This window comes from Colletotrichum orchidophilum (assembly GCF_001831195.1).
Source record: "Colletotrichum orchidophilum strain IMI 309357 chromosome Unknown Scaffold_54.1, whole genome shotgun sequence".
Taxonomy (NCBI): Eukaryota; Fungi; Ascomycota; class Sordariomycetes; order Glomerellales; family Glomerellaceae; genus Colletotrichum; species Colletotrichum orchidophilum.
In genome coordinates, this window is record NW_019173010.1 from 245,060 (window position 1) to 263,225 (window position 18,166).

At 54.3% G+C, this 18,166-nt stretch overlaps 6 protein-coding genes across 6 annotated transcripts; 2 read left to right on the forward strand and 4 right to left on the reverse strand.

Moving 5' to 3' along the window:
* Positions 1-222: 222 nt before the first annotated feature.
* CORC01_06991 (uncharacterized protein) lies at positions 223-3,906 on the forward strand (the record flags this gene model as incomplete). The annotated part of the gene is made up of 1 exon (XM_022618629.1): positions 223-3,906. One exon carries the CDS (start codon positions 223-225, stop codon positions 3,904-3,906), a length of 3,684 nt encoding a protein of 1,227 aa, XP_022474939.1.
* Positions 3,907-4,667: 761 nt separating this feature from the next.
* CORC01_06992 (RNA recognition domain-containing protein) lies at positions 4,668-5,825 on the reverse strand (the record flags this gene model as incomplete). Its single annotated transcript, XM_022618630.1, has 2 exons — positions 4,668-5,733; positions 5,806-5,825. The coding sequence occupies 2 exons, from the start codon at positions 5,823-5,825 to the stop codon at positions 4,668-4,670; spliced, it is 1,086 nt and encodes a 361-aa protein (XP_022474940.1).
* A 422-nt stretch (positions 5,826-6,247) lies between these two features.
* CORC01_06993 (uncharacterized protein) lies at positions 6,248-8,518 on the forward strand (the record flags this gene model as incomplete). The annotated part of the gene is made up of 7 exons (XM_022618631.1): positions 6,248-6,274; positions 6,341-6,387; positions 6,442-6,470; positions 6,535-6,571; positions 7,056-7,268; positions 7,448-7,599; positions 7,674-8,518. 7 exons carry the CDS (start codon positions 6,248-6,250, stop codon positions 8,516-8,518), a joined length of 1,350 nt encoding a protein of 449 aa, XP_022474941.1.
* A 3,534-nt stretch (positions 8,519-12,052) lies between these two features.
* CORC01_06994 (uncharacterized protein) lies at positions 12,053-12,346 on the reverse strand (the record flags this gene model as incomplete). The annotated part of the gene is made up of 1 exon (XM_022618632.1): positions 12,053-12,346. The coding sequence occupies one exon, from the start codon at positions 12,344-12,346 to the stop codon at positions 12,053-12,055; it is 294 nt and encodes a 97-aa protein (XP_022474942.1).
* A 1,753-nt stretch (positions 12,347-14,099) lies between these two features.
* CORC01_06995 (uncharacterized protein) lies at positions 14,100-14,348 on the reverse strand (the record flags this gene model as incomplete). Its single annotated transcript, XM_022618633.1, has 1 exon — positions 14,100-14,348. One exon carries the CDS (start codon positions 14,346-14,348, stop codon positions 14,100-14,102), a length of 249 nt encoding a protein of 82 aa, XP_022474943.1.
* Positions 14,349-14,822: 474 nt separating this feature from the next.
* Positions 14,823-15,080, reverse strand: CORC01_06996 (uncharacterized protein; the record flags this gene model as incomplete). Its single annotated transcript, XM_022618634.1, has 1 exon — positions 14,823-15,080. One exon carries the CDS (start codon positions 15,078-15,080, stop codon positions 14,823-14,825), a length of 258 nt encoding a protein of 85 aa, XP_022474944.1.
* Between the last annotated feature and the right edge of the window lie 3,086 nt (positions 15,081-18,166).

Genomic DNA, 18,166 nt, shown 5'->3' on the forward strand with positions numbered 1-18,166 from the left:
CTACCTGGAGGTAAGGTAGGCAAGGAGACAGGGGTTTTGCTGGCAGGCATGCGATCACGCACGGATCAGGTAGACAGACCCCTGTCGCAATTGATTGAACTGTGGCGCGTCCTGTCCGCGTTCCCTTTCTACCTCCAAAAAAAATTGACCGGGCAGCTTCTAGCCCACTTTCTAACTCTCCGTCACAGCTTGGGGCTACAAATCGTTTACCATTTTTTCCCAATGCTTCGTGCGAATACCCAGCGCCTTCGAAGGCTTGGAACTTCTTACATATGTGCGTCCTGCCGGCCATGTCTCTCAGCACCATGTCGGACGCGACCCCCCCTCTTCCAGACCACCGCCCTGGTTGGCGACCGAAGCTATGCGAAGAAGAGCTCGAAGGCAACGCCTGCTTCCAAAGACGATGCGAAACCTCAGAACGATGCGAAATCCGGGAACAAGGCCATTCTTGAGAAGGAAATTGAGGCCAAATCTAGCAGCGATACGAAACCTGAGAGCAATGCGAAACCCACGGCCGGACGCAAGGCAAAGCCAGGGAAACCACCATTCAAAAGACTTGAACGCAGAGTTCGACCGCAAGCTGAGTCACCGTCAAGCAAGAAGCCACGAACCAAGAACGACAAGCACACCGCTAAGGAGGAGCCGGAGGAGCCTCAACTGCCACCCGGGCCTGATGTTATAAATCAGGTGTTCGAATCTTTGAAAAAGCTTGAGCACAGCTACGCCTCTATCAACGACAGGCTCTCGCATTTTCAGGACGGCACTACGGATGTGTCTGCCGGAGGAGCCAAAACCAGTTCTGGGAAGAAGGGAGAGCTGGACGCATTTGTTATGAAACAGAAAACCAAGCTAGGTGTGAGGCTCAAGACAATTTCGGGTACTTTGGACGTCCTCAAGAGTGTCTTGCGCTCTCAGCAGATTCCCCTCGACCATCTCGCAAAGAGGCCGAGTACCACAGAATCGTCACAGACTCCACCAAGTCCCTCTTCTAAGTCTAGAACCCATGCACATCAGTCTCGAGAGCTGCGCGTCAAAGTGCGAAAAGTGCTGCTCGGCGAGGAACGCAAGCCGATCAACGAACAGCCAAAGAAGGACGGTTGGACATCACTTGCGAGTCGCCTAAGTGGCGGCGACAAGACCCCAGTTGTTGCGGCTGCAGCGGCTGCAGCGGCTGCCGGTTTATCGGCTGCCAATGACAGGAAATCACCGACAGCCAAGCCAAAGAAGCCCAAAAAAAGCGAAAAGCCTCTTGTCAACGTGAAGAGGGTGCGGGCGTCGACTCTCGAGTTGGTGCCCGTTCACATACCAGACGCTCCCGAGGTGCCGAGACTCGCATACGGTTTGGACAGAGCCTTATTCAACCCCGGAGTGTACCATATGCAGGACCCCCGCTCGCGAGTCTACAACTTTGATCCTTACCTCAGTAATATCATGCCGATCAACGAGTTCGATTTCAATGCGCTCCAGAAATATGTCACCTCTTCAAAGGATACCACCTTGATCGCGCTTGCGGCCAAGCTGGGTAGAAAGTACAGTGGTTCAACATCCAGCATGACCCAAATGCTGTCACACTTCCACTTTTTGCTTTCTGCATGGCGGCCTATCAACCCTGCAATGATGAGCCGCCAGTTCACGCCTGAATTTTCGACTTTTACTGCGATATCGCGGGCGCCAGCTGCCGCCTTTCTCCATCTGAATGAAGGTGTGTACGCAATTGACGCCGACAAGGAGTATGACACTGCCAGTATCTTGAGCATGCTTGGAAAGTCAATGGAGAAGCTATTGACGCTGCCGAAGGAGGAGTTTGAAAAGTACCGCCGTGCCAATTCTGATCAGATCACCGAGGAGGAGCGCAACGCTGCCGAAGCCTTCCATTACACCACCATGGGCGACTTTCTCATGCGCTCCCAGCTGGATGCGCATGATCCACGGCTACCAGGATCTGGAATGTTTGATCTCAAGACAAGAGCTGTAGTTACGATTCGCATGGACGCTCAAAAATTCCAGAAGGGCCTTGGCTATGAGATCCGCCGCCGTTTCGGCCAGTGGGAGTCTTTTGAGCGCGAGTACTTCGACATGATCAGGTCTGCATTCCTCAAGTATTCCTTGCAAGTGCGAATGGGCCGTATGGATGGCATCTTCGTCGCCTTCCATAACACGCAACGTATCTTCGGTTTCCAGTACGTCAGCATTAACGAGATGGACTTGGCCATTCACGGGACCCTTAACCGATCCATTGGCGACCAAGAATTCAAGCTCAGCTTGCATCTTCTCAACAAGGTCCTCGATCGCGCCACTGAACGATTCCCTGGCCGCTCCATCCGGCTCCATGTGGAGACGCGACCAACTGACCCTCCTTTCATGTATGTTTTTGCAAAGCCTGTTACAAAGGAAGAGATCGAGAAGGTCCAAACATCCAATCAAGCAGCGGTTGCAGAGTTTGAGGAGCAGATTCTTGGTATGGCCTCAGAAGAGTCATCAGGACCCGAAGTGCCGGAGCCGAAAGTCGAGCAACCAGCCAGCCAGGAGGAAGACGAGGAGGCTGTTAGCGTCGACGAGTCTAGTAACCAATCATGGCAGACGCAAGCCTTCTGGGAAGAAATGCAGGAGAAGGTCAATGAAGCAGTGGAAGACGATGCCCTAGGGATCGGCCATGTTCGGGAGGCAATCCATGACGCGTTGGAGCAGAGCGCATTGCTGAAGGCGAGAACACCTGAAGAAGCTCGCTGGTATGTCGACGGCCTTTTGGAGGCCCTCACTCGCAACCAAGCTAGCGAGGCGCCCGACGTTGATGGAAAGGATAGCCAATCAGTTGAGACGTCTGCCAGCGAATCCAGCACCGCACCGGTCGACTCCGCTCAAGCTGGTGAATCAAGTGCTGGACAACAAACCGAGGCGATCGCTGGCGAGGAAACAGAGTCGGTTCAGGAGACAGACGAGGAGTCGTCGCAAAATACAGAGGTGCGTGGCTCTCGGGATCTTGGGCTGAAGGATTTGATCCTCCGAGTTGCTTCACATGTCGACGAGAAAGTCGACGTGGACGAAACCGACATTTCTGAAGATGATGCTGCTTCTGACGTCTCTAAACTGCGAACGTTCGAGCGAATCCTCTCTAAGCTGGTTGCCGAGTCGAAGCAGTCAGAAGCCGAAACTACACCTTCGGCTTCAGAGACTGAGGAAGTAGTAGCTGAAAGCTTTGAGGATTTTGCGGCCAGTACTAGTCAGACGGCAGCCTCGACTGAATCTCCCGGAGACTCTGACCCCGACGGCATAGCCCAGGATGAAGAGAAACCTGAGCTCGATGTTGTCGGTGACGAGCTTCTCGGAATGGTCTTGACCGTGCGGAACAGGGTCAACGGCCAATACGAACAGCGCCCCGACCCCAAGATTCACAACCCTCACTGGATGGTGGAATACTCCATTGAAGACCTCCCTGCAAACCGAGCAGAGACCATCTACAGAGCACTACAGACACGACGCAGAAAGGTGCTCGCAGACGACCAGCGCGGAGACCGGCAAGAGACATGGTACCAATTGTGGCAGGGCAAGTTGGAAGAGATGAGCAACAAGGGCAGGGATTTCCGGATGTGGGAGGACATGAAGGCCCGGGAATCGCCGGTTCACGTCGTCGACTGGGATGAACCCCTGACTTACGAGGAAGCTTTCAAGCACAAGGCGCAGTGGAAGACGCTGTCCTGGGATGGGCCGCTAGACGAGGTACGAGAGCAACAGTTGCGAGAGGCCGAGCTCCGAAAGGTCGAGATGCGGGAGGCCGAGCTCCGAGAGATCGAGATGCGGGAGGCCGAGCTTCAAGAGGCCGAGATGCGGGAGGTCGAGATGCGGGAAGACGAGCATGTGGACGAACCCGTGGACGAGCCGAAGAAGGACGAGCCGCGAGATTCATGAAAAGAAATCGTGGACTTGGAGCTGTATGATAATCGTGTACCTACCATTTGTAATCCATGTACAAAAAGGCGAGAGCGAATTTGGACCGACGTGGCTATTCTTCTCTCAGCATTTTCCCCAACCTGAACAGTTCCCCAGTGCCCATGTCCGGCTGCCTATGTTACCTGGTTCGCTTTGGATACTCGGAGTGCTCGACTCCCTTGCAGGTGTGATTCACAGTACGTGAAAGAAGCTCCGCAACATTCAAACCAACCAACCACTGAAGTCATCTCGTGCATGTGTAGAGAAGCCGCCGCCCACGTGTCGCTTGGAAGTCACTACGCTCGAGTCCATATCATTGGTATTATCATCGTCATTTCTTCATTAAGCTACGAGGAATGTTTATGGTATCCTTCACCGGGGCCGCCGTTTCTTGGCCATGGCGCCAGTGCGACTAGGAATACACGGATACCTATACTGCATCCTGCCGATGACCATGGCCGGCTCCATGGTTGCCACGTCACTGCAGTGGGGATCTAGACAAAGTCAGCAATGGCTATTCCCGTCTGATTAAAGTGACGACAGACCATTGCAATCTGATCCAAGCTGCTCTGGACGAGTTTCTCGCTGGGCCTACCCTGAACGCCCGGCTATTCTTCCGAAAACGAGGTAGACCTGAAGAGGCTATCTCAGAGTGCAACAGCACCGAAGCAGTGCTGTTTTCTTTTTAACAGTTGTACACCACCAGTGAATGAATGGTGTTCTCGCCATGTCCATCTTCTTCATCTGCGAGGGAATCCTGGGGGGTTGAAGCCCGGCGGAGGCATGAAGCCCGGCGGCGCCGGCGGGGTCCCAGAGGCCCCCGGAGGAGGCATGGGGAAATTGGGAGGGGGCGCAGCGAAGCCTTGGGGAGCGGGAGGTCCGCTAGGCGGGCGGAAACCAGGAGCACCGGGGTGGAAGTCGGCCGGGTTCGTGTAGCCGCCCTGCGATTGAGGCGGCCGCGCAGGTAGACCAGACGGGGCGGGAGGAAGCACCGCGCCGCGACCGAGGCCCGGCCCGCCCATGCCTTGCGGTGGCGGTACTGCGTTGTACTGCGCTGGTCCCCGCGGCGGAGGCGCAAAGCCAGCAGGGGCTCCTGGATTCGGGACGGGGACCGGAAGGCCGTTTGCGGGATCAAAACCGGCCGGTGCACTTGGTGCAGCAGCCGGAGGCGGGCCGTTGAGGAAAGCGGGCGGCACGGCTTGGATCTCCGGGACGATGTTCCTCTTCTTGGCCTGCGCGGCGAGCTCACGCTCCGCCGCGTCACCATGGCGCTCGCCCTTGCCGTCCTTCTTGAAGGCATACTGGACCGAGACCTCCTTGCTGAGAATGTACTGCATGTGCAAGTTGGCAATGGCCGCGTCAGAGCTCTCAAAGTCGGCATAGGAGATGAACCCGAAGCCCTTGGAGTTGCCGCTGTCCTCCCTCGCCACCTTGGGCAGGTTGATGAGCGGGCCGAAGCGCGAAAAGGTGTCGTAGAGGATCTTCTCGTCCACCATGCCGTCCAGGTTACCCACGAAGAGCTCTGCGCCGACCTCGGCCTGCTTCTGCTTGTCTGCGCTGGCCTTGTTCACGCGCAAGGACTTTCCGTAGAGCTTGATGCCATTCATCACGTTGGCTGCGTACTCGGCGTCGCCCGGCGTCCTGAACTCGACGAAGCCGAAGCCCTGGTGGTTCTGGGTGACGCGGTCGCGGGGCATGTGGATGTTGTGGATGGGGCCCATCTGAAGCATGATCTCGTACACCATCGCTGGGGTCGCGCGCTCGTCGATGTTTCCGATGTAGACGGTCGCATCTTTGTCTTGTTCCCTGCATCGCGTTGTCGAAGGTTAGCTCATATCCTTGATGTCTCCGTCTTTTATAGCACAAATTGAAGCTCACCAATGCCTATTTTGTGCCATTTTGAACTTTGAGCACTCTCTGTGCTCTCTGCGCGATCTGAAGACGATACTGGGAATTCAATCGCGTTGTCCGGACACTTGAGGGGAGAACGATGTTTAACTCGTTCTATGAAGAAGACCTGGAAATTTTGGCCTCGACGTTCCGTCGCGGTTGAGCTACGGCAGTACGTACCTTATCGCTCACTGCAAGGTCCGATAAGCCTCACTGCGCGATTGTTCCGGCGGCTCCACTTGATATGATTTTTCCGGCAGACGAAGAAAAGTTCAGGAACAGCTTCCAGCGCATCCACTACCAGCTACCTACCCTGACGCAGCGACGACGAGAAATCCACGAACCCCAGCGACGACGAACAACGCCATAACGCGAACTACAATCGATTTCACGCATCAAATTCCGTCAAAGCATCATCCCAACCGTCAAAATGTTCGCCCTCTCCGAAGAGTCCAAGGTGCGACAACGCAACGACAGCTATATCACGTCGCTTAGAGTCGAATCTAATCATTGCATATTGTAGGAGCGCATTGGCAAGATCATTGAGATCTCCCGCATTGCCATTCACTAGTACGTGTCTTTCTGAGCTTGGTGACGATGACCCAGGGACTAACCTATCCACAGCGGCTACCTCCCTCTCGTCCTCTACCTCGGTACGAATGATCTTTCGATTCGACTCACCACTATGACGACAACAAAACTGACCCTTCGTCGCAGGCTACACTCGCAGCGAACCCCGTCCCGCTTTCATCCGGTATGCCTTGCCCCTGGGTGGTCCGACTATCGCAGAGCTTTCTAACCTACTCTTCTCCAGCCTCATTTCTCCCCTCTCTTAGACCACGCGCGTCCAAACATCGAATTTTTTGTACATTATCAGGCTTGTGACATTTGGGAGACTAGCCAATATTTCGGGAGTGACACCATGGATCACCGGCAATGGTGATGAGGAAAACGCAGGCCACGGCTTTGGCGCATTGTACAACTACATATGTAATCAAATGAAACCTCTCTGACGACGCACTCTGCTCTACTGTACGAAAAATGTAAATGGGGTGGTGGCGCGGACCGCAATGTTGGAAGTATATCAGGGCTGCTGATGGGCCGTCTTGTACTTTCGGAGCACGCAAAGCACGCGCATCTCAGCCCGTGGCTTGGGGTATAAATCAGACAGCTAGTGAAAAACCAAGTAAAGATGCCTCACAATGCGAAATTGTCGAGTGCCTAAACCGAATTGACAGCACGCCATGGCCTAAAGCTCAGGCTGTAGTCGACCAACTTCGCGTCCACATTATGAACAAATCCCACGAGCGATGTATTACCTTTGAGGCCGATGAACAGAACACTCATCTAGAAACTCCTTTGCAAGCGTCGGGGTTTGTTGCAGTCAAATCCTTCGAAAGGAGTTTAGCTGTGGCTGAAGCTCTGAAAAGTGACAGCGGAGCCGCAATTTTGTAAGCTAAAATGACGTATGAATAATCGTTCGGTCGCATTTTTTTTTTTTTTGGGTAAGCCAGAGTCACCAGCCACACCAACGCTTCCCAAGCTCCTTTTACACAGCTTCGATATCTGAGTTTGGGTGAGGTCTCGACAGCTCGGTGTGTGAGGTCGCAGTCACATTTTCTACCTACAGCAATGTGACAGAGGTCCTTCTCACTTCTATGTCAGAAAGCAACAATGCGGGCATCTCACCCGCTCTCGTCGAGTCCGTCGCGGGTCTCTCGGCCGGCTCGGTTGCGACTCTGGTAGTTCACCCGCTTGATATCGTGAAGACGCGAATGCAAAGTCAGTGAAGCGAAGCAGTGCTATATTTTATCTACAACTTATCTAGGAACCATTGCTGATGAAGAAACACATAGTTCACCGGAGTGCGGCAAATCCTTCAGTGTCATTGACAACCATGTCACTCATCCGCACGCTCACTCAGAACCCGCATCCCATCGCCTCCCTCTACCGCGGCCTGACGCCGAATCTCATCGGCAACGCCTCGAGCTGGTCTGCCTTCTTCTTCTTCAAGTCACGCGTCGAGCGCGTCATCGCGCTCTGGAGGGCCGGCTACATGCCGCTGACCAGCGGCTCCGGCGCCGACGCCCGCAACCTGACGAAGGAGTACCTCACCACGCAGGACTTCTTCGCGTCGTCCGCGCTCGCCGGGGCCCTAACGCAGGTCCTGACGAACCCGGTCTGGGTGCTCAAGACGCGCATGCTCTCGTCCGACCGCACCGCCGTGGGCGCGTACGCCAACATGTGGACCGGCGCACGGCAGCTGTACCGCTCCGAGGGGCTGCGGGGCTTCTACCGCGGCCTCGGCGTCAGCCTCGTCGGGGTTTCGCACGGCGCGGTGCAGTTCGCCGTGTACGAGCCCGCCAAGAAGATGTACTTCGCCGGCAGGCAGCGCAAAGGCGACAACGGAGGGCGACTGAGCAACGAGGCGACCGTGGTCATCTCGAGCGTGGCGAAGCTGGTCGCGGGGGCCGTGACGTACCCCTACCAGGTTCTCCGGAGCCGGTTGCAGAACTACGACGCCGACGAGCGGTTCGGACGCGGCATCCGGGGTGTCGTGAAGAGGATTTGGCAGGAAGAGGGGTTCAGGGGGTTCTACCGGGGCCTGATGCCGGGAGTCGTGAGGGTGATGCCGGCTACCTGGGTCACTTTCCTCGTGTACGAGAACGTCAAATATTACTTGCCGCAATGGGCGGCCTAGATTTGTAATGATAGTGTCGGAATAAGAGATACCACTTCGTAAGCTACATCACGGTTGACGACGTGAAGATCGACTGACTGAGGCCAAGGTTGAGCTTGCGAGATCGGCGATGCCGCTTGGTTCACATGGCTCTATAAACCAGGAAAGAAAGGTGTTTGAGTAACAGCAGCTTCCCCGCGCTTCGTAGTCACGGACGTGGCAAATACGGTTATATTCAACGATACACGCTGCCACATCCAACCAAGTCCACGTGGAAGATGCCAGGCTGTAAGCAACAATAAGCAAAGTTGAAAATCCACCAACATGCTAGGTGACTGGGAGTTGCCTTCCTCAGGAATATACGTCACTCCTGCTGGTTCTGACTTCCCAACTCTGCAATGTTTGCATGGTACTGGTCATAGGTTGCCGAAAGACATAACGGTTATATATTGGGCTGAACAGAAGAAACATCACATGAGTAGCGGAAGTCTCGCAAAGACTTTGATTCTTCTCAACTCCTAGACACCATCGGTACCACATGAACTTCTTGCTGACAATTTCCGTTTCACGTTTCTCTTGCTCTGTTTCATCTCTTTTCTCTCATTCTCCTGTCTCTTCTTCTTCATCAAGTCATACAAGAGGGCGAGATTAGCAAAGAAGCTACAGAAACGAAAATAGAGGGATGCAGGCGAGACAGCGGGCACAGTTTCGAGAAGGCCAGAAGTGTTGAATCTCACGTATGGAGGCACCCCATCGTCTAGGTCTTGGATGAATCGATATTCGCACCAGCCGCCTGAGGAGCTTACGTATTAAGCCGTCGTACCTACAGTAAGTTTATCGATGGACTCAACCTAGCAATCTGTCTATGAACAGGCACCATATCTAGCCGAGTGAAGTTATTCCCAAATTGATGAGCTGGTACGGAGGACTTGTCAACGGTGAGATTTCGCTGGATCGACAAATCTCAAGCATGTACGACAGGAGACTTCGAAAATGGGCTGCGGGAACAATCTCAATATTTCCTGCTTCATTCGTACTTCACCTCCAAAAGGCTACAAAAGCTCGAGGCCAAGGCCTCCCTCGAGCCTCTGCCCACGCGAGCATCAGCATACCACTGGCTGAATGGATGCGGAGGAATGTGCAATTGCCTCGAAGGCTGGTTCTACGAGCGACGTTGCAGAATACCTAATCATCATCCTCGAGGCGATACACGATCCCGAGTCTCACACGTGGCCTGACATACGCCGGCGTGCCACACTCTCCTTCTCCAATATGATGTTACTCCAGAATGTGCACAAGAAGACCCAAGGGATTTCGAAACATGAAAAAGTTTCCCCGGGGTTTTCAAAAGTCGTGAGACAGAGACTACCGATAGTGAGCACAACATGGCAAATCCTTCTTCGAGAATGACCATCATTCGATCTGATCATGTCGTAATCCAAAATACCAGATCGTAGTGACCAAACGATCCAGCCTTCTCTTCGAACCGACACGCCTCCTACCCCATCTGTCTCTCAGAGCTCGGCACACGCACAAAACAGCAGCATCCCACGCCCTCCCAGCGGGCGCGGCATTCAACGTCCGAGACAAACATTCACAAAACACAACAAGGCTTGCCTTACCCCCCCGTCTTTTCATGCCCCTACCTATTTTTCTCGGAACAGGCCCCCCTCCTTCTTCTCGCGAGACACTCGTAGCAGAGTAATCACTCTGTTTTGTAACTTTTTCCCGCATAGGTACACGCAGTACCGCTCAACGGGGACACTGAAAACACATCAACACACCCTCGACACACCCACCATCTCACTCTGAAATGGAATGTTCCGTCTCTCCTCCCGGCCCCCCGTAACCCTTTCCCCCACCCAGAAGCCACGAGGGGCGCTCTCACACAAAACAGATACACACATAGGAGAAAGAAGCAACGCTTAAGGCGCCGGCAGGCGACCAAGAACCGTGAGACTTTTTGACATGTCACGTCCGGATCCCAGCGGGAAGGGAAGCCGGCAGATCCCACAGCTTGCCGGTGGTATCCCGCCGTGCCCGCCCAGCCAGCCAGCACACCACTCCCCGGCCATCACCTCACTGACGTGCGCCTCGATCGCCGAATGGCACCTAATCTCATAGTGGTGAAGGCGATCCGGATATCCAATCGAAGCGAAGAAGGCCTTCACGCTTCTCCTCTCTCTCTCCCCTCCCCCTTTTCCTGGTCCCCGTCTCCTGCAGGCTCTCTCTCTCCCTCTCCCTCTTTCTCGCCAAAGCGGACTTCTCGTGGAGCAGACAGTGGGGGGGACCCCTTATGAAGTCCTTGCTGGATCTGGCTCAACGTTGTACACAATCTCTGCGTGTCTTTGCCCACATTTCTCCCCTCCTATCAGAAAAATATCCGCGCAGCTTGGTATGACAAAAACACAAGAACTGAAAAGAAGAGGAAGAAAAAAAAAAAAAAGGAAAAAAAAGAAAAGAAAAAAGGAAGCAGCCGGAATGAAAAGGGTTTAAAGTGCAGGATCTCATGATGGACAACTGTCAATCTCACCCGCACACGCCCGCACACGCGCACACTCACATACATGCGCATCCACACACATACACACCTGTCACTTTCCAATGCTGCTTCTCTTAGGAACAAGTCTTGAAGGAGAGAGGGGGGGAGGAGGCGGGGAGGCTGAAGAGCGTGGAAAAGGGAGCTATGTGCCCTGTACCTCCGTCATGGTGACTGTTTGATACCCTCACTTCATCGTCAAGTCGGGAACTACCTTGTATAGGAAAGATAACTTAAAGCTCTTGTTAAGAGGTAGCGGAAAAAAAAACCCTCTGCATGGCGGCAAGATTAAGTACGGTTACACCAAAGCGCAGCCATCAAGCTACCCATCCACCACAGCATCCAGTCAGAACCCCCCAAGATGTCTGGAATCAGGCCTTGGTATCCTCCCCGAATGCCGAAATGGCCTTTTCAAAGGTATTTGCTCTACCTATCGGACTCCCGATCTGCGATTTGCCATTCATTCATTCTCACCCTCCCCCGTCTCTGATCCTAGACAAAGTAGGACAGGCCACATCTCAGTTCTCATACCATTCAGTGAGCTCCTTCTCCCCCGCCTTCCTCTGACCACCATGTCTCTGGATCGTGTCTTTCCACTTCTCACCTCCGACTGCCCGCTTCTACACACCCCTAGCTTTGGCTACATGATCTTGTCTCGCCCGTGCCACCTACCTCGGCCTGATACCTCTTCCCCCAAGACACAAGACACAAGAAACACACACACAAATAGGAAAAGAAGAAACGACAGTGAACAGAACACACACACTGGCTGATACACCCAAGAGAGAACCCTCTTTCTCTCTCTCCCCCCCATCTGGATCAGAGTGGCGCCGTTGTTACAGGTCACAAAAGTACACAAGAAAAAAAAAAAAACGCACGTTGGGTTTTTGATTTGGGTTCCCAACGGCCACGGATCCGAAGTCCCGCGGTCCGCGAGCTCGGGTGGGCTGGTCTTCTCGAGACGGGATGTGACTCGTGAGAAAAGAGGGGTGTGGGAACAGGACGAAGAAAGATAATCATGACTGGTGACTATGGTCATGATGGTGGAGAAATGGAGGCTTGAGAAAGGCAGATAGGACTTCGACCGTCGACGACGATCTCACTGCACGACATCTCTCACTCCTTTCTTCCTCGTCCTCGCCCTCGTCCTCCCCCTTCTCCTCGTTGCCGTACCCCATCTCTACAGTGCCTGCCGACGTGTCAAACCTGCGTCTGCCCTCCTCCAACCAGACCACAGGAATGCTGGGCAACGACATCGAAGCTAGGCCACCAAGCCCACCCGTGCCCACGTATCCTGTCTCCAGCACCATTCCCCAAGCCCCGAGTCCAGCCCATCAAGTCAAGCCATCACAGGCCCAGCCAGTCACCGCTCAACAACACCTCGCATCTCTCTCTGTCTCTCTGTCTCCCTTGCTCGAGAAGACAGAGGACCCCAAGAGGACAAATTATGAGTTCACATCAAGAAGTCCGGAAGTGTCCTGGAGCTTTAGCGTGAAAAAAAAAAACCCCTAAAAAGGCTGGTATCCGTAAGGGGGTTTGGGGTTGAAAAGGAGGGGACAAGTGCGACAGATGGGAGAGAGAGTGAAGGGGACCATAGGGGTAAAGCTTTCTCCTTTGGCAGCAGCTCCACGCCGTAGTAGACGTTGAGTTGAGACTATAGATGAAATGGAGCTGTTTTTGCGCAGTGCGTGGATGCAGTGCGCGGCGCCGAACAAGCATCACCCCTACTCCGTCCATCAGCTGTTTCCCGTGTGCGGCGTGCCGTGGCCCCATCTTCGCCCGCACCGCGCCTCCTCCGACGACAACGGAGCAGTAAAGAGCTTGTCGTTGGCTGCCCGTATCCCATCCCATTCTCCTCCACTCATGTCTCCCCCCCGTTTTCGTGGTACCTACTGGACTAGATCAGTCCAGTCACGGCAAGGCATCCCCTCACACCGCGCGCGCCGTTTACAGTGACTTTTTGCGCGACATTTAGTCCAACCATACGGGTCAGAATGGGCAACGATAGAGCATAAAAAAAGGGCGTGAGTCATCTGCTACCGTCTTGTTCCAGTGCCGGAGCCAATTGTAATCCAACGCTCGCAAGCTCCCGGATCCCCGCAAACCGCACTAAAGGTGCGCAAAACAGACGCAGATACAGGTGAAGGCTAGATCCAGAGTCCAAATGGCGACAGATACATGTATCCGCGTCACTCTCAGATTGCCACGAGGGCTTGGAAGCGGGTAGACATCGAACAACAGCGCTGCTTTGCTCGGACGGTCATCCGTCTCGAGCAACACCCCCCTCCATACCTACCTAGCTTCGTGTCCTCCCTCCCTTCCCTGGGTGAGTGCAACGACGACGTTGGAGAATAGGACCCGAGCACCGAGCAACGTCGCGTATCTAGTGTAGCAAGCCCCCCTCCCATGATCATCAGGAGGTAAGTCAAGTCGTGGTAGATTTGCTCGTGTCACACCAAAAAGACCACATGAAGACAGGGTAAGGATAACACGACAACCCAAAACATTGGCGAGAATGGTCCAACTTCGGCCCTGTCAAATTTACGCACAGAAGCTGAGCGTCTTGAATCTCTTGACCCCTCCTCCTCCTCCAAGGCTCGAGAGGCCCTGAGAGGGTCACCGTGAGCCGATAGGAACAGGGGGAAAGAAAAAAACATCTCGATGGGCAGGGGGGTCCATTCGCAATGACATCGTCAAAGAGGATAGCGCGAAAAGAATGTGAGAGAGGGAGATAGAGTGAGGAAATAACAGAAAAAATGAACAAGTGATAGAAGTTTCCTCGCTTGGACCTCGTTGTTTTCTTTTCGCGTTCTGCAGCGCCGCGAGCGCAGCAAAAGGGGTCGCATTGTCAGTCCTCACCTGCATTCGAACTGCCCTAGGATCGCGATCTCTTCTCACCTCTCTCATGACGGAGGGTCGCACGGTGGGGTTCCATGGCCGTGGGTTTGAGCAGAAAAGAATTGGGTGACGCAAATCGATCCGGGTCATGGGTGAAGGGGTTGAAGATGTTGGCCCCGCGGGTTGGAAAAGGAAAAAAAAAACGACGACACAAGCGAGAACGAGTCAAGTTCCGCGTGACGGTGGTTGGTGGTGCTGGATAGAGGTGGTATCGGTGAAGTGTGCTTCCCGGCCGTTCCCGGGTCCTGGTGGACGACGACAGACGACGATGCGAGAGAGGAGGGGGGCCAGGGGAGGTCGAGATGCCGTGTCGGGCGTCGCACTGATGTTGCCCATCGGACCCGTTGACGGCCGCCGGATGCGCCTTGAATTATCGACCTCGCCCGCGAAACCCCCGCCGCCGCCCCTCTTCATCTTGTGCCTTTTAACCTCTCATAGGCGTCTGGACGTACCCAAAAGCTCAAAGACTGATCGACCGCCATGTCCGTTGATCGTGCTTCAGTGACATGTCAGATTTCGCGATTTTGTATGGGACTGTACGTACGCAGCTTCAAAGCACCACAAAGTCCCGTTCCGGATTTCCAGAGAGCTGAGTGGCTCGGGGCAGAGCTGCTGGATTGGGAAGCTGTGCCGCGATCAATCGGGAAGAGCTTGCGAAATGTTGGCCGGGGTAGATCTCACTCTCAGCCCTTCAGTCATATCTCACATTTCTCCTGCATCACACAGGGTGAAAATGTGAGAGTAGAAAGCAAAAAGGCTGTCATAATCGGGAGATGACCCCACCTCTATGCCGCTGCCCACACAAATAGCACACACAGACTCTGTGAGACTGAGAGAGACCAGAGAGAGAGAGAGAGAGCATCAGAGAGCCGAGATCTGGGCCACTCGCTAGAGCGACCGGGATACTGGGAGCTTGGACTCAGGTTTGGCTGTGGCTCTTGCGACACCGGGGGGAAGGGTTGGAGAGATACCTTGTCGCATAGCTCTCAGCTCGTCTGGTTTGGTTCCCTCCAGTCCGTCCCCCCCGCAGGCCTCTCGAGTACCCGGCGATCCAGCTTGGTCTCGGTTAGGAAAAGTGCGTAGATCACACTCCCAGGTGCCTACTGGTGGGGTCGCGCGATATGTGTGCGAAAGGCGGCTTCCCATATCGCATCGTGAGGCTCTGGATTGAAACATTCCCATCCATCCAAGCCCAGTTTGCGCGACTGGATGAGGCTGGCCCACCCCAATACGTCCTTGTCGTCGGCTGACCTTGCGACCTGATACAAGGTTGTCCCTTCGACGTCGGACAATCGACAGCGGCTATTCCATCGGACAAGGCTTTCGGGCGGTCCCATTTGTCTTTCCGCCAACAATCCAGCGCACCACTCAGTAGTAGCCCACCTAGAAGAGTGAAATATCTCACATATCGACTGCTTTGTTAGTGTGTGTTCAGACACTAGATACTCGACTCCTGCGTGAAGTCGCCAGGGATACCATCACTTGCCATCTCTCACGCCCTCTCGAGTCTCGTCAACAAGTAGACACATCATATCACATCTCATCGGTGGGCTTCGCAAGAGGTGAGAGCGAGTCGAATATGCCGTTCCCCTGCTACCGATGCTGATGCTGGCCATGTACTGTTCCCGTGACGAACGATGATGCCTGTGTACGTCCGTACATTATGCTTGAATAGGCTCTCGGAGCAGCGACCATTGATAGTCCAGACTCCAGACCCAGAGATATTTTGCGCAGCCACATTCCAAAGGTCTAGCGTCATGTCACCCATGGCGCAAGTCGATCAGATCTCGGTGATGTGCAGAGTGTTCTACCGCCGCCCAATAGGACAACTTAGAATCCTGCCACTTTGAAGCCTCAGCTTATGGATCGGCAGTGCCGCGATCTGGCGAGGCGGGCAAGGGAAAGGGTGTGGGCTGCCACAGTCTTGGGACTCTCAGGCAGCTGACCGATTGTGGCCAAAAAAGAAGCGCCACGAGAATGGCACCATGGGTTCTATGTCAGAGAATAAGCCGACCGGCCGCCCATGAGTGCCATCGCGCAAACCTTCGAATGGCAAGGGACTTGAGTCGAGACTCCCGTGATCTGCCCCAGCCCCTCCCTGCCCACTGGAACTGCTACCATCGATCTGCGGAGAGATCAGAAGAAGAAGAAGAAAGGTTACCATCGTCTGCAAATGACCGAGCGGCGGAGTCGAGCCTTCAGATGCCCCTTGCAGCCATAGGCTCAGGAATGTTCGAGTCTCGGTGCGTGCAGTTGCACCAACCTCAGGTCTGTCCGCTGTCCCCCCAAGATCGTCTCAAGCCCCTGGACCCTGATCAGGGCTCGGGCTCGCTGGCAAGCTAAGTTGGGTGCTTGGCTGATAAGTCGAAATGGCCCACAATGCCTTTTTTGCCTCACTCAGTCATTGCGTCTTCAATTGCTAATGAACCGCAAAGCTGTCTGTCATCCGCGTATTGCCAACCAGGGAACTTCTTGACAATTGTGATTCCAGCGCTGTGCCAACGGAGCATGCCGATGCCTCAGCGGAAGAGAGCGTGCCACCCTAGAAGGCATTGCCGGTATTGCGATGTTTCAAAGAGCTCGGAGTAGACCGAAACCACGAGATCAGAGGTTGGCGAGCGACTTTCGGTCATCTGGATGGAGTTGATTGAGTGTCTCGATCCACTCGGCCGTCCATCTTGTTCAACATCAGGTCCATAGAAAAGTCTTTTGTGGCCTCTGGAGACGGTCAAGCTTGTCAGATAGTGATGCAAAGTGGAGGCGGCGTCTTGAACAGCTGAGGCCAGCATCTGATAAGTGACACGAACCCAGGTTGAGTTCGACTTGCGAAAGTAAGGAGGTTCTCGTTACTGATGAGCCTTGCCATTTAGAGCGCTCGCTCGAGGGTATTGGTTCGGCTCAGACCATGACGCGCCTCTTTGTCCGTTCCCTCAACTCAACCTGTCTGGTGTACATACACAGGGAGAAGAACCACGTTTGACTTCGCAAGCCGAAGGGGCCTTGTCCTGGTTAGCGGGTCAATCACCCTGCTTCCCCGGTGCCTAGCAAGCCCATTCTGTCATCCATGCGGCATGACTGCGCTTCCCCCGACCAAGTTAGGTAGGAAATTTGAGAAGTAATCTCAAAAAGTTGAGATGTGATGGCGAAGGCTGAAAATTTGCCATTATCCACCCCGTCCTTTTTTAGCAGAGGATGAAGGGGAAACTGCGCGATTGCCGATGAGAGAACGGAGGGGCGGACCCGCGCCATCGGAAGACTAGACGGTATCTGAATTTTTCTCCCTGCCCGAGGAATCCGAAAGCCGCGCAAAACCCCAGGCCAGGTTGACCATGACCGCATCAGTCGAAATTCCCCCGCGGTGCGGAGGCTACCAGATAGCTTTCGGCGGTACGGAGGAGTCAGGTTCTGAGGTTCGGCCATGGTTTAGTGTAATGGCCGGCCATCCAGCTCTGACTGAATATCAGGGGCTTGCGGCTACGCGCTGACCGTTTTCCGTAAGCATCAGCCTGGAACAAGTCTATTGTATGTTTGAGGAACGGTTCCTATTCAGGGGCTCAACGTCTGCTGATGCTAAGTCAAATAACTGTATCCGTAAGGCTGAGAAGAGGGCGTGCAATTTGGCAAGTTTCAACTTTTCCTTTCTTGTTTTCCCCGGCCCGGCTCAGGCCACCAAAGGGCCTGGCGTATGCGAATCCTCATGGCGATTGCCCTTTGTTGTTTAGGAGCCCCAGAGTTACCCGCTGGGAAGGGCAGGGAAACGCCGCGCTCCCCGAAGGAGCCCCGCGAAAACCTGCTGGAATGCCAATGAACGAGTCCAAAGCCCGGACCCAGTGGGGAAGAGAGAAGAGAGGAACCCTTCCTGAAGCGATGGATCATACTGGAGAAAAAGGTCGATTATGGTCATAGTCGCGAGAGTACGAGGTCTGTTGAGGTGCGGCGCTTATTCCAATGAGTTCACGGCCGTAGCATGTGCTGCCGTAACCTCCGCAGCGTCGCACAGTTTAACAAACCCTGCCCATTTTCTACAGTACTAACCACTGCAATACAGAGCGTATCAGTCGAAAGTTGAGGTTTCTCTCACAAGGAGATATCGGACTAGGCGGAGATGATGATACCCCGTCCAAGACGCACGACGTCCCTGAAAATCAGGTGTTCTTGTTCAGCTTCACTGCTGCCTGACAAGAGATTGAAGGAGGAAAGCCTGGCACCGAACGCTTAGTACCATGTGCCGA